Genomic DNA, 15805 nt, shown 5'->3' with positions numbered 1-15805 from the left:
ATATAAGGCTGCTGGGGTTAATTCATAAACAGATAAGGCAGAGCTTGAATGATGAGTTCACAGGCAAGAGATAAGACATAATTCATAAGTATTTGTTTAATCCACTGCTTTCAAATGTGTGATACGCATGATTTAACACATTAGGAAATGTCATCTCTTCCACCAGAGACCAAGAAAAGCTTTTTCATTCTTCATAAGTCAGAGTCATAATTCAAATAACTGTACACATTGGCACAAAACCGCTAACTATGCCAGCACAGTCTTTATTACAGTGAAAATATATATTGCTAACCATTTTCCCAGAAACATACATTTTGCCTCTCCACTGGTGCCACATAATTGAGAATTACTGTCTTTTCTTCCCTGCTGGTAAAAAAAACAGCCCTGGAGATTACCTTTTGTGTTGATATATTATGATGTAGAAACTTAACCCACTGCAGTTGGGATTCCTGACCTAATTTATGGCATGAAGAGCTGAAATAAGGTCATGTAAATACATGAGGTAATTTCAGATGCTCCCCTCATGGACTGAAGCAGAGTGTCAGAACAGTCACTTCTGATGTTTGCAAAAGCACTGCTTAAACAGATCTACCAGTCTGGTGGTAGCCAAACATCTGTTCACAGAATGCTATACTTCACGTTTTGTAAATACATAACTGTGCTAATGTAACACATTTTTATGTACTGCCACTTGGAAAATGCAACAAGAGACCAACAGGAACAACTTGTGAACAAATTATGTCTTTTAGCAGGAACAGATTTTTATAGCTATCCAGTTACAAAAACACAGAAAAAAAATGTGTTGCATAAATAGGATTTTATTTGGTTTTAAGACTTTTAACATGTTGGTCCAGAACGAATGAAACCAAGTGAAACAGACTAGTGAAATCAAATACGCAGTGATTAGCACCTCTTAAAAAGCTCTGCTATTGCACTGTTGTACAGCATGTCTGAAAACAATCAAATGTAGGCTTACTTTAAATTTCTGTCTGTTACAAATCTATTATTGCCAATGTGCTAAGTAGTTGGAAGGTATTTTCAAATCCTTAATTTATGCAGCGATCATTTAATATGATCACTATGTAGTGTACGAATTATTTATACCTCCACAGACTGCAAATTAAATTATACCCATTTACATGATTACTTTGGTCTTTAAGAAACTTTGCAGACACTTCAAATATAAACACATTGCAAGATGTGAAATGTGCAATTAAATTTTATTTCATTGTAATTTAAAATAACGTTCTTTCTTATACTACTGAAATCTAAATTAAAGTACCTCTCTTCAACCCATCTAACACTGCCTCAATCATATTTTTCAGCCATTGGAATAAGAAGTCATCAAATCAAAAAGTAAGTAATTTATGCCTAACACAATTATTTATTTCTAAAAAGTTTTAAAGCTCTTTTCTTCATAAATATGAAAATGTATGTTCTAATTAATTCCCACAAAAAAGAAATTGGGATGAATTCTCATGGTAAGCTATGGATCCTTATCAAACCAAAAAAATACACATGATAATTTAAATGTATTTTCTCCTTTTATTAAAAAATCCCCCCAAGTTTGGGAGTGCATAGAATTTTGCTATTGAATCAATAGAAACTCTCCAACTTGCCTTATTTTGATATCTAATGGCTCCTTTCTGAGCTGATACTACAGGCTTAACCTCAGCATTTCTTTTCAGGTGAAGGTTAAATAGCTGAGGCGGCTTTAGCCAATAGAAACCCCCAATAATTTATGGGAGAAAGGCACAATTTGAGGAACTGAATAACTGTCAAGTGAAAACTACATTTGTTTTCTAGCCAGAAAACATCCATGAGCACTATGCAGATCTCAAAAATTGTACAGGGATAAGCAGCCAGCAGCTGGAAAGCTCCAGAGTTTATGCTATTTCATTGTAGCCTGAAATGGAATTAAGCTTCTACCAAAACAACAAATGCAAAGAAATGAAATCCCCAGCCTGTGACTTATTGACTCATTCAGTATTGCCTAATCACTGTCAGTAGCCTGCAAAACACGGAGTTACGTACCAACACTGGCTCCTGTAAAGACAAATGACTAAAAATTAACTTGTTCTGTCTATGCCAAATAATAATAAGTCCTTTGAATTTAAAGCGTGTACACATGTGCACAGAGCTGTAACAATCTATTTCCCTTTGCTTTTATCTTGCTTAGGCCGATCTTTTAATTCTTCAGCTGTCAGATCACCTGCACTGCTCTCCATGTACAGGTTTTTTTGAAAATACTCCTCCTGTTTCAGTCCCTGTCTCTCTTGCCTTCACTATGTGCCCTCTAAACCATATATCTCCTCAAAGCTGTTTTTATGTTTTGCTAAACTTTTTTTTCTGGCTCTCTACAGACTTGGGACAGTGCCACAGCCTACAAATTACCTCCCTGTCTTCAAAGTCCTTCTAAAAATGACTTCTTCCATGAATGCCTATCAGCATTAATCACCCACAGGCAGCAGTGTATAAAGACATCATTTCAGCTTTGAGATTGAAGAAATGTGAGGTCACTGGTACATGAGAGGAGAAATTTAATCTGCATTCTCTCTCAAATTAGAGTACAGGCTTCTTGAGGTAGGAGACACATCACACTCTGTGCTGAAGCACTGTGTTTATAGGCCAGGAAAGGTGAATTCTTGAATAGGTAACAGATCTGAACTAGTATTTAGCCTCATTCAGTAGCTTTACTTGGGGAATGCATATTTTAGTGCATTTTCTTCTAATACATAGCAATTATGTAATGCAAAGTGGTCTGTTGAGGGCTGTTTGCCAAACTGCAGTTTAAGTAGAAATATCCTCAGCAGTCTGAAAGGCTTGCCAGTGAAACTGGACATTTGCTCCCTTCTCCTCTTACAGGCCAGACAGATGTGCTTCCCTCTGCAGCATTTCACAGGACCCTGCACGAATTTACGCAGACAAAAGAAGATATTTGGTCTCACAGTGTGTCCTTAGCTGGAGAGCCCATGGCAAGAGGATTTGGTGGATCCTAAAAGTTTACACATCTTAAATAAAAGGCAGCTAAATTAATAGAACAAAAAGCTGCCAGGGGATATTAACCATAAAGATCCCACTCTTGGCTTAGGAAGTCTCTCATCAGCAAACCTCCAAGGCTGAGAGTGGACACCAGGAAAATGTTGTATGATGCGAGGGAAAACTCAGACTTGTAATAAATCGTGTCGGGCTGCACAGTGGGCTCCACACCTCCTGCCTACTGCCTCCTCAACTGCTCCTGCAGAGCCAGTTCTCCACAGTCCTCTATGTCTCCTCCTGCCTCAGGAGGAACCCCCACTTCACAGCTGCTGTATGGGCCCATGCTGTTACACTAATTTGTGTGGTATGATTGCAATTTTGCTACCTGGAGCTTCTGCATGTTTAGGCATGAATAAAGCAGAAAAGCTTCAGTATTCTCCCTCACCAACTTTTCTTACACACAGGGATCCAGTTTCTGAAACGCTGCAGTTGAGGCTGTGACCACAGTTCTGCCAGAGGCAGGAGAGGGTGGTGCTATTAAATCACAGCAAAACAGACCTCAGTATGCATCCACTCTTCAATCCCATTTGTACATTCCACATCCCCATTTTAAGTATTATTCCACATTCTATATATTTGCCAAGACAATGTCCTATCTGGTTGCAATCACAAGTTTGTGATACCACAAGGGATATAATTCTTTTACGAGTGGTGGAGCGAATACAAACTAATTGCAATAGTGAAACCCTAAACCCACCAAACAGAAGAGACTGCCTCTGAGTCATCCCTGGAAAGAAACCCATAAAACCAATTCTAATCATTAGCACTGATGCAAGCACCTTATTTCTTCATGGAATTTTTTGCCTAACATATCTGAAACATACTTTTGAAAACATAAAACCCTTCCTCACACAAAAGTATGTCCAAAGAAAAGTGAATTTAAAAAACAAGGACAACAGAGATGTGACTCTGGGATTTGTTTAAAAACAAGGAAGGAAAATGATGGGCAGCAAAAAGGAGAGAAAGGGACCAGTGGACCTGCTAAACTGTATACTTAGCAGTTCTTCCACTAAGGTTTGCAGGGTTTCATGTCTCCAACGAGATTTTAGCATGGCTGTTTTTTTCTCCTTATCAGCACCAGCTGCTGTGGCAAAGAAATTCTAAGCATCCACCTTCTCTTCTGTTCTTGTCATTATTATAGCGATGCCAGGATGGATGAATGTTGTGCTACAATCCTCTGATTACTCTTGTTTATATGACCAATCTTGTGAGTCTTGGTGTATTTTAAAATCTTACCTCCTGGAGTTGTGTTATTGTTATTTCAAATTCCATTATTAAAAGAAGTTCACCTTTAAAGGGACAAATCTGTTAAATGAGAGCCTGAAAATATTCAACATCAAAAGGCTAGTGAAATGAACTCCCTTGATATTTTCATATGCCATTCTCATAGTATTTGGTGTATGTGATTAATGAGTGAGTTTTGATAGGATCAGCAAAAGTGCTGCCAGCAAGGAGTGAGCAGAGATGAGGGAACAGCAAAGGAGGGCACACACAAGCATAACAAGAAGCCTGACTGTGGACAGAGAGTGATGAGAAAAGAGGAACTCATCGGAAAGGACGATACAGCCTGACAGCTGACATAACTAAAACATATGAACTCATTATTTTTGAAAAATACTCCTCTTTTCTAGTAATACATCTCAGAAATGACTTCTCCATTATAAGCATTCATTTGTTAAAAAAGAAAGAAGAACAGTTAGAAAAATATAAATCTTCTTTAAGGAATGCTTACCTATGTCTAAAATCTTTATTTCTTGATGGGAGCAAGTAAAAAAGAACAGAAAAACATTATTAGACAAACATTCAGAAAGGATGTTAAAAGATGAGAAGAAGGCAACATTTACATCTATCATTAGTGAAGTGGTGAATGATTGTCCCTTGTCCATTTACGCTGACCAAGAACATTAACTCTTAAAATGTGCAGAATTATTACTTTGGGTAGATTAAAATCTCACATTTAGATAAGCATAGTTAAAATATTTTATGAAGGTAAAATGTTTTCTCTTTAGTTTGAAATACTTCTTCAAATGTTTTAAAATCTTTTGACAACTTTTTTTTTTGTTCCCAAAAGCATTCGCAAACTCAAACTTACACGATGTAAGAAATCTAAATCTATTCAATACTTTAATTTGCCACAGTAATTCATAACTCCAAAATTCCAGCATGAGAAAAAAACATACCTTAGCTCCAGAACACTAGTTACATTTCCAGATGGGAATATCCGCCGAACGTAGTTGAAATCCCCCACGTACAGACTGCCATCTATCCCACAAGCTAAGGCAACTGGAGCCAGTAATTTATTACCATCAGCTTGACCATTACAACTTGGACAGGAGATGCTGCGTCGTCTCCCGTTGCCCATAATGCTGCTAACAACTGGGGGTTGCTGGGATATAAATTGATTTTCACCATTCCCCTTGTAGAGGATTCCTGGTAGATAATACACAAAAAAAATAAACCACAAACCCAATAATGTTTGTAAGAACTCTGAATGTACATACATAAAATGATGCAAAAGTATTCTAAATATTTTTTTAGCTGGTTAGTGTAAGTTTAATGAATTTTAATTGTTTCACCACCTTATTTTTCTCATTAAAAATAACAATTTTATTAAAACATCTATAGTTATATTTAGGTCATAAACATGCAAACATTAGATTATCTTGTCCACAAAATTTAATAGAAACACTAAATATTGTAGCTCTTAAAACCCCAAAATATTTTCAGTTGTTATTTTTAAATGCTAATGATTTTTATAGTTATAATCCAGAATAAAAATTGTCATGTTGAAGGAAATGTAAAGCATGTGGATGAAAGGAAGGTCTGTATTCCTACATCTTTACAGTTCTGAAATAGCCCAGAAAGGACTGAAATTCTAATGTGCTTTATAAAAAAAGTAAAAGAATATATTTGAAAATTGTATTCCTAAAGTCCTAGTATAAATAATTATAAGTATTATGTCAAATGTAATCTGAAGTGGATTACTGTTGCAAATTGTAAATATTAATTAAAGAGCCACTTCAAAAAGTTGTAGATTGCCTCAGTTTTACATTATAAAAGATTCTTTACTCAGCTCACAACAAAAGTGTTCCACTGGCAACAAAGTCTGCCTCCATACCATGTCTGCAGTTATAGGCAGTTATTAAAAATGTCAAAACAACAAAAAAAATGTGGTGCCAGGCCAACCTGCCTCTAAAACTTAATTCTGCTTTGAGGCATGAAAGAAACAATAATTTTGTGAAGACAAAGCAATGTGCCAGCAGTATTTTTCTTCTTTATAGCCTATGTAGGAAATCTGAGAGGAAAAATGGATGCTTTATGTTAAATCTTCAGTCTTGCGGGGGGAAAAAAACCCAAGTATGCTAAAGTGTTGCCAGGACCCTCATTGTTCAATCTCATGATGAATCCATTAAGGTGTCCTCTACACGTGGTCAGCTATTACAGTTCTACTTATAAGTCACAATGTGTCTTTCCGTGGTATAATCCATGTAAACCAAAAGTCTCTTTGTCCTATGCAGAGATCTGGGTTTTATTGATTGGATGCCCAGAGCTTCATGCAGTTTGGAGCTGAGGGATACAGTAATCTTTTGAGAAGTTTAGAAGAAATTTAAGATGTATTTCTCTTTCCCTCCTCACTCCCAAAGTGCATGATTTGTACTGAAAGGTATGAGAAAAAATACTTTTCTTTCCTCTTTAAATGTTTGAGGTGTCTTCACTGCTTTTAATGTTATAAACTGCAGAAGATTATAAATGTAAAACCAATACACAGAATAAAATTGGAAAATATGAAAATGGTTTATGGAAACCTAATGGCAAGTAATCTAAATAAGTAATCTAAATCAAAAGAGGAAGAATGTATTTTTCATGAATAGTTAAAGCCAGAATGCATTAACAGTATACGAAATCCCCTCTCCTATGATTACATCATTTATGACAATCATGGCACTATAATTTTGCCAGAAATAGCTGAGTTCTACAATTTTCATCAGAGGAATTCTAGAAGTCAGCACAGTGCACTATTGCACCTGATTCTGTCATTACCTTGAAAAATTGGTCCTTCACATTTCTCCTGTTATCACAGACTAAAAGATGTACATTAGACTATTTACTGCAGTAGTTTGGATTTCTGTACAAACACTGTCTGCACTCTCTTCTGAATAGATTTATGCATCTCATCCACCTTGTCATTACAACTCTCCACTTGGTTTATTCAATTAGACACATGACACTTTGAAAAGTCATTACTTGTCAAATGTACTCTTAAACATAATTCAAAGCCACCAACAATTTACCTAGCGAACAGAATCAATCTTACATATATATTTATAATTGTAGCTCTTTACATTTTTAGATGGATTACTTTACAATAATTTGCACAGGTTGTTTTTTTTTTTTTAATTTTAAACTAGGTACAATAACACCTTTTCCCTTGATTTGGTTACCTTGTTTCCTTACCAGTCAGAATCAATGCTTTAGGTGTCGACTACCGTGTCACAGATAATAAGCTTGTGTACTAGGGGAGACCTTCATGGGACATCAGGTACTGCAGAAGTGACAATCTTCCCGATAATTACTCAGGATTCCTCTGTTGCATGAAAATCCAGTGCTACCGGCTGCTACTTTAACCCATGTGACTATTTATTTCATCTTTCCTACATGCTTCCAGCCAAGTTTTTCCAAATTCCTTCCTGTTCAGTGTTGAGCTGAGGTTTCCTTAGCATGGCACTCTGCAAACAGTTGCTGAGTAGCATGCTGGACAAATATACTTTGATGCCAAAGTTACTGTGCAACAGCAAATTGCAGCCAGAGAGGAGTGAGAATATGAGCCACCAACAGCTCTGCAGACAGCAAGGTCTGCAGAAGGAGAGGGAAGAGGTGCTGCAGGTACCAGAGGTGAGATTCCCCTGCAGCCCATGGGAGAAGACCATGGTGAGGCAACTGTGTCCCTGCAGCCCATGGGGGTCCATGGTGGAGCACATATCCACCTGGAGGACCCAAACCAGAGCAAGGGGATGCTCAGAGGAGGCTGTGATCCTGTGGGAAGCTCACTTTGGAGCAGGCTCTTGGCAGAGCCTCTGGACACGTGGAGAGAGGAATCCATGCTGAAGCAGGTTTGCTGCCAGGACTCGTGACCCCACAGGGGATTCACACTGGAGCCATCTGTTCTGAAATACTGCACTCCACAGAGCAGACCCACACTGGAGCAGTTGTGAAGAACTGCAGCCCACGGGAAGGACTCACATTGGAGAAGTTCATGGAGACAGACTGTGTTCTGTGGGGAGGGAGCCCATGCTGGAGCAGGGAAGAGTGTGAGGAGTCCTTCCCCTGAGGAGGAAGGAGCGGCAGAGGCAGCGTGTGATGAACTGACCACAGCCCCCACTCCCTGTGTCCCTGCACCACTGGCAGGAAGAAGGTGGAGACTTGACAATAAAAAAGCCTGGAAAGAAGGGAGGGGTGGGGGGAAGTTGCTTTTAAGATCTGGTTTTCACACTACTGTGATTTGACTGGTAATAAATTAAACTAATTTTCCTAAGTCAATTCTGTTTTGCCTATGACAGTGACTGCTGAGTGAGCTGTCTCTTTCCTGATCTCAACCCATGAGCCTTTTGGTCTGTTTTCTCTCCCCTGTCCAGCTGTGGAGTGAGTGGGTGGCTTTGGTGTCCAGTCAGAGTCAATGCACCACAGCATATCCAACACAGACTGTCTGATGAATTTATTCATGCTATGAATTTATAGGATGAAGAAGCATGACGTTCGATGTAAATCATAGAAACACAGAATATCCTGAGGTGGAAGGCACCCACAGGGTTATTGAGTCCAACTCTTGGCCCTGCACAGGACAACCCCAAGAGAGCATTGTCCTAACACTTCCTGCCAACTCAGACTGGCTTGGTGATATGACCACTTTCCTGGAGACCCAGGGAAGCTCAACGCATTGACTATATGCAAAATGTTCTATAATTTCCTCTTTCAAAAATAACAGAGCAAACAGTCAAAATGTTTGAATGAAAGACCTGAAGTGCAGGCCAGTGGAGCAGTAGAACTATCAAGAAGGAAATGAACTCCTTACCATTCTGAACATCCAATACATGATGCTTATCCAATGTCCAACCACCCATGTTGGAGGCATCCAGTTCATAACCCTGCAAAATGGCAGTCCGCTTTTCCCAAAGAGTTAGATCCAGGCAGGACTCATACTCGTAACCTACAGACACTGAAAAAACAGCACATGTCCTGTTAAGTGCAGGATCTTGTTCTGAAGAAGAGTTTAAAGAATGTGATTTCCTTGAGATACATACAATCTTTTGCTCTCCTAGGACACATGAAAATTCCTATGGCTTCTTAGGCATGTTGAAAATACTGACCAGAATCTTGGGTTATTAAAATATTTTTAGTTAATTAGAGTAAGTGAATTAAGACAGCCATTTTGTGATGTAAGTCAGACTGCTATTGTGCTTTACTTAAAGTACACAGAGGTGCAGACTAAATGTATTATTAGGCTGAGAGCTACTTCATGGGAAGGAATAGAAGTCGAAACCATCACTTTTCATGTGAATGAAAAGTGCTTTCTTTTTCCTTTTGAAGAAATTTTTTCTCATAATTCAAAGCTTAGATTAGTATTTTTTAGTATGTTTTAATATCCACTGATATTATTTTATTCTGCAAACCATTTTCAACTCAATGGATACAAGCATTTGAGATGTGCTTCTGTATGTTCAAGACAACACTAGAGTGCAAAAATCCTCCGTAACACATACCAACAGCTTCAGATAATCCGTAGACCCTCTGATTGTATGCATCAGTTTTATCCCATATGAAGGTGTATGCTAGATTTGGGGATGCAGGGAACCATTTTTGGAAAAGTCTTCCCACCACTGCCACCATAAGATGAACCTTCATTAAATTAAATGGTATAACAGATTGGGTCATAGTAATCTTCAGTACAGACTTATATCCTGCAGCCCTGGAGCTCAAGTATGATAACTTCAAATCAGTTCCTGGTATTGTTGTTTCTTCATGAAGTACCTATGCATTGTTAAGAGAAAAATACAGTATTTAAATGATTTGGAAATTAAACAAAACAGTGCAGCTATCATAAAAGGCTGCCTGACATATTACATGACAATCCATTAGGAAATATCATCTATATTTGGCCTTCATGGTTAAAAAACCCCATAAATAACAACATTTCACACTTTTTCTAAAAAGTCAAGTCTAAATTCTTCATTATACTGAAGCTGCTTAGTTGGTACTTTCTGCTCAAGCGTTTCAAAATTATCTCCTTTATTTTTATGGGACGGAAAGGAAGCATGAGAAAACATTCCCAACTGATTTTTCCTGAAAAGGCAAAAAAGCATCTTTCATCTAAGTGAAAATTACCCCTTATTATGCTGCCACCCATGTCCCAATTAATAAAGGCATGTATGATAAAGGCAGTAGAGCCTCTAAGGAGAGCAAAGCTTGACATTTGGGTTGGGATGCCTAATTGCTCCTGTAGGAGCAGGAAGAACTTTCAGGTATTTTATTATTTGCATTACCAGTGGATTATAAATACTCTAAACTAGAGCATTCTTCCATTTATTTTGAAGACAGATAAGTAGGATGCCTCAGGGAAAGTTTTTCCATATTTTCTGATCAATATTCACTACTCAGATATCAGCTTATCACTTTCACATTTCAGAGAGGTGGAATGAGTCAATTTTATTTTTAAAAGGTTCCTCCCCTCCTCTACCTTGTCATTTCCTCTGAGCTGCGGAGCTTTTGTGGGTGATGGATGGATGCAAAATGTTTCTGTGTAATGTGGATAAAGAGAGCATATATTGTTCTATGCCTCAGTCAGAACATAAACACTGCAGCCAGCACTTTGAGTGAACAGCTACCAAGTATCCTGGTTTATTGAAACAAACAAAAGAAGAAGAAAAATGTACCTAGACACATATGTAAAGACAGTGTTTCTTTGGTGGAGAGTGCAAAGGTTGCAAAGGATGCTGAAGCACAAGCCCAGAACCTTAGCGGTGTTACAGGAACACTCTTGCGAAGTAAACTTAGAAAGGTTTATTTTACTTTTCTGTCTCCTGATCCCGAAGTCTGAAGACCAAACACTATTTAGTATTAATGGAAAGCACACTTCAGGAAAAGCATTGTCACAAATATTAGGCTTAAGACTTTAGTGGGATCAAAACCTGGCTACTAAAGAAGTGCTGCTAGCTCTCTATGCAAGAGAAATCCTTGGACACTGCTTCTAAAAAATTGACTGTGTTGAATAGGGTCAAATAATGTGGTTGATACTCAAGGAGGGCAACAAGTGCTACATCCTCTATATTAGCATTTTGTTGGCTCTAAAGAAAGATTTATACAGTATTAATTATATCTGCCTCCTTCCCAATAACAGTAACAAAAAATCAGAAATACTATTTTGACTCATTGTCTGGCATTATAGTTATTTACATCTGATAGATGGAGACATAAAACTGTTGTTCTCCAGTAAGACTATAACAGAACTATAGGAAATAAAGTAGGAATTGGAAGATACAAGACAAATGAAATTACAATTTTTAAATTCTTAATTCTTATTCTTTGAATATTTCTTTGTTCCTCACCAAGAACCTGGCATCACCGAGAAGAAATGACAAGTAGTCACCTTGAAGGAGGTGAGAGTGGCCTCATTTCTCTTTGTAAATCTAGTCTGCTTTCCCTCAGCTCAATATACAGACAGTATCTAATCCAGAGAACAGGCAAATCTTTTCTACATGAACAAAACCACCTCTCTCTAGAGAGGTAAGTGGTTGTGAACACATTCCTTTTCTGAGACTTTGAAGGAAAAGCACAAACCACCCAGGAACAAAAGACAAATTCCTTCTCAAGACATCAGCAGGATTCTCATATACTGCACATTAAAACTAGTCTAACAGATGGAGGTCTCTGTAAGCAAGAGGAGAAAAAGAAGTAATGTGCTTGTAATAGGACACAATTTAATGGACTTCAGTGGTCTCCTGTTATGACCATTGCTTCTTTTACAACTGCAACTGTGGAAGAGCAGTGTTAAACACATAGGTGGTCTTCCAGGACTCTTGGCTAAGATAACAGGCAATAAAGAGGACACCTTGAAGTTTCAATTTTCAAGAAATTCCACTGTGTATTTGGATTACTATCAAATTAGAAACTAGGACACTCATGCAGTTCTCAGCAAGGTTTAAAACAAAAGTTAAACCCCTATTATTAGTTTCTGCAGAAGCCTCAAATGCCTCCTGGAAATCTGACTTAAAACTTCCTTTTTTTCCATAAAATATGCTCTGTAGTAATTTATTTTCTTGAGAAATTCAGAAATGTATAGGTAAGGTTATGCAACTCAATCTCTCTCCCAGAATCAAGCATTACAAAGAGAATTAAACAGTTTAATGTTCATCCAAAAAGGTAAATCATCACGCACAGCAGAGAGCTCCTATGGGAGCCATGACAACACATCAATTGTAAAGCAATTGGGAAAGTCACTGGGTATAAAAGTCACATCAGGAATCACCAACACAACCAAACTGTCTGCACTTTACCTTTTCCAGACTGAGTATCAAACTACCTTCAGAAAGGCTGATACCCTAAGGGGACTGAGCTCAACCACCAAATTCTAATGGCTGATATTTTACTTATGGATGATCAAGCTTCTCTTAAGGACAGCTATGAAGTATTTAACCTAGGGGACTGAGATAAGGGTCACCTCAGTCTTCACAGACCTTGTTGTCCTGAAAGTTCAAGCTGGTGTCTGAGTCACATAAATTGTGCAAGGCACCTCATCTCTCATGGTCAGCAGAACTAAAGCTGTCCAGGCTCTAGGATGCTTTCCTGCTCCAAAATATGGTATCATTCAACTGACATGCTCTGATGGTATTCAGAACACTGAAAAAGTAATTCAGTTAGGGGGAGAAATGCCTGCTGCATTGCTGTGATTTTTTTTTTTTTTGGCAAATTGAGCAAATTCAGTAGAGGATTTGAGGACAAATTTCACAAATGAGTGCAAACTTTAGTCCTAGTGTCAGAAAAAGGGTGTTTGCTGAGAAGTAACAGCTGAGCTGATGCATTAAAATGTAACAGGATCTAGGTTTGAGAGGGGTAAAGATGGCATTTTTAGATACTGGCAACTGCTGCTATTACATAAAGGCTGAGATTAAGGAAAACCAAAATTATACTTTAAGTAGAAGCTGAGATTGCTCATTTCAAGAGAGAAAAAATGTTTTTCTTTCCAAAAAAAAACCAAAAAACCAAACCACCAACCCAAGCTAAAAAAAAAACCTAAAAAAAAAACTAAAAAAAAAAAAAAGCTTTCCTCTACAATTGAGGCTCTTTTGAGGCTTGTAAATTAGTATTTAAATCAAGGAGAATTAAAAAGGGAAAAATACTTGGTTTTTCTAGACTTAAAACATGGTTGAGGTGCCACAGAGAAGAGGGGTAGGAGAAAGCCAGACACATGTAGAAATACAATAACGTGTCTGTAACAGAATAAAGATAAAGGTATGTACAATGTCTCAAACAGAATGCACAAGAGAAGAAAACCATAAAATTGTGCTGGAAAAGAAGGATGCATAAATGGAGATATTTGGTTCTAAAAATAATCTCCATTTTTTTCTCAGTATGAATGTGAAATTCTGAAGATTTTAGCGCGGTGAAACTAGGATGCAGCATGCATTGAATACTGGGATATCTAGATATCCTATTATATTGTTAGTTTAAATGTTAAAATAGGTTAATTTCTTTGCTGAAAATCTATCCACCCTGAAATTACCAATAATTATTAAGTCATTGAGGCTCATATTTTGTCCTGAATTCCTCTGGGTAAATAAATTTTGCCAACTTCTGCCACACTACTGCCAGTAGTGAGAGTGAGTCTGAGGAGAGGAACCTTGAATATATAATTTGAAGGAAAACATCCAGTTTTCATTCTCTCATACACTTGAGGTGATGGAAACAAGCTGCTCAGAATCTGCAGAAGGCATCCTGCAAGCACATGTAAGAGTGGCTAATAGAAGTTTAGAAGAGGGAAACCCTCAAATACTCAAGTTTCAGAAGTGCTCACTGTGACTTATGTGGGTTTCTGCCAGGCCACATGGCAAACAGACATTTTAGGAAATAATTAGGAAAAAGAGAGCAACAATATTACCTAATACATAAAAGCAGCTACAGCTTAACCTGATCTCCCTCATCCACATGCAGTTTATTGTCTCCTTCCACACTGATTAATTTCAGCTAGTTAAGTCTAGGCAAAGCATGGTAACTTGCAATTAATAGTAGATAAAATCATGCCTAAGCAGTCCAAATTTAGTTAACATGTTATTATCAACCCTCTTGAGTAATGATCTATTGGGTCTGTGATCACCTCTTTACCCACTGTGTTTGTTCTTTCCCCTTGCTTGCCTTTTTTTTCTCAGTTTTCTTTCATGCTGCTCCTTTGGCGCAGACTTTAATTCCCCCTCTGATCAATTTGGGATTCATAAGCCACTAAGTACACTCTTGGAAACATTATCTCCAAGGGATGATGAAGCACTTCAAGGGATGATGATTACAGCAGCACACCATTTTCTCCTGCAGTACGTGGTAGTGAGTGCTGTCACAGCACACAAACAGGGTGGCTAACACTGACTGCAAGAACACAGGGAATGACTTCTTTCTCTGTGCCTTCCTCCAGTCTCACAGCCTTTAAACTGGCATTGCCCCTTTTTATATGAAAAGAACAACAGCAGTTCCTCTGGAGCTGAACTTACAGTTTTGAATAGGACCTGGTTCTGCCCATCTTTTATAGAGAGGAGCGATTTTCTTGGGTGACAGATTGCTGAGCATTATGCATTTCTGAGGGGAACCTGACCCGAAGGGGTACGTGCCAGTCACAGCTGTGCAGCTCCCACTTGCTGAAGCAGAAAATTACGTGTGGGAAATTTATGTGTGGGATAAGCAAGGAATATAGAAGAAAATACTGCTTCATGTTTTTTTACACAGTACTGAACTGGATTTTTGCACATACAATGAGAGTAACATTTTCCCTCATCATAAATCACCCATCAGCACCAACTCCCTAAGACCCACTGAGAGTATCTCTCCTTCCAGCTGGTTTCCTAGGGAGAAACAACTTGACCCAACAGTCCTGCCTATCAGACCTCCCACCTCACAAATTCTGAACCTGGTAGACAATTTCAACCACATTTTAAGTAACAGTAGAAATCTCCAAAGATAATTCAGTTCTTTTAGGTTTGTTAAAAAAAGGGTTCTGGTAGGGAAGAAGTAGTCAATTTGGGACTCCTGTAAGAAAGAAGAAAAGGCTGAATGTAGTCTATGGGGAAGGACTTGATGCAACAGACAGATGGAATTACAGCAGTGGGTGGGAATTAGTAGGAATCCAGTCTTAGTCCCATTGCTCATGAAATAACTTGTTTACCTCGACACTACAAGTGTTTTTTTAAAATTTGTATTTTCTGACATTCTTCTATTGTAACTTTTTTCTTGATTTATATCTATCTAAGCCATTTTCCGTCATTTCAGGAACTGAATCTATCATCTGTTGCCAAAACAAGTAAATCAAAGCTGTTTTTCAGTGGACTCTGTTTTGCAAATACTTTCTTTTAATTGACTTGCAGCTATCAAAGGCACAGAAGTGATAGTGAGGATAAAAGCAACAATTTCCTAGCACAGTCTAGATTTGTATGAGTTTTCAGTTGTAATTTTCTTACATCTTTCCTTTAAACCTGCTCCTTCCATGAATTGCTTAATGATTTAGCTCTTTTCT

At 37.9% G+C, this 15805-nt stretch overlaps 1 protein-coding gene across 8 annotated transcripts in view; it reads right to left on the bottom strand.

Annotated features, from left to right (window-relative positions):
* Nucleotides 1-15805, bottom strand: part of TENM3 (teneurin transmembrane protein 3) — a 413821-nt gene that overhangs the window by 36964 nt on the left and 361052 nt on the right. For 6 of the 8 annotated variants that reach the window (XM_082282288.1, XM_082282291.1, XM_082282293.1 and 3 more), the window contains 4 exons: nucleotides 9798-10065; nucleotides 9110-9253; nucleotides 5220-5469; nucleotides 4772-4792 (listed from right to left, as the gene is read on the bottom strand). In XM_082282288.1, the coding sequence (XP_082138414.1) occupies nucleotides 4772-4792; nucleotides 5220-5469; nucleotides 9110-9253; nucleotides 9798-10065 (683 nt within the window). The remainder of the gene's footprint in view (nucleotides 1-4771; nucleotides 4793-5219; nucleotides 5470-9109; nucleotides 9254-9797; nucleotides 10066-15805) is intronic. The other 2 variants (XM_082282290.1, XM_082282292.1) reach the window with 1 other exon arrangement.

The sequence above is a fragment of the Coloeus monedula genome, assembly GCF_965178545.1.
Source record: "Coloeus monedula genome assembly, chromosome: 5".
In the NCBI taxonomy this organism is placed as follows: Eukaryota; Metazoa; Chordata; class Aves; order Passeriformes; family Corvidae; genus Coloeus; species Coloeus monedula.
Note: the sequence above shows the minus strand (reverse complement) of the source record. Positions and strands in the feature narration are given on the sequence as shown.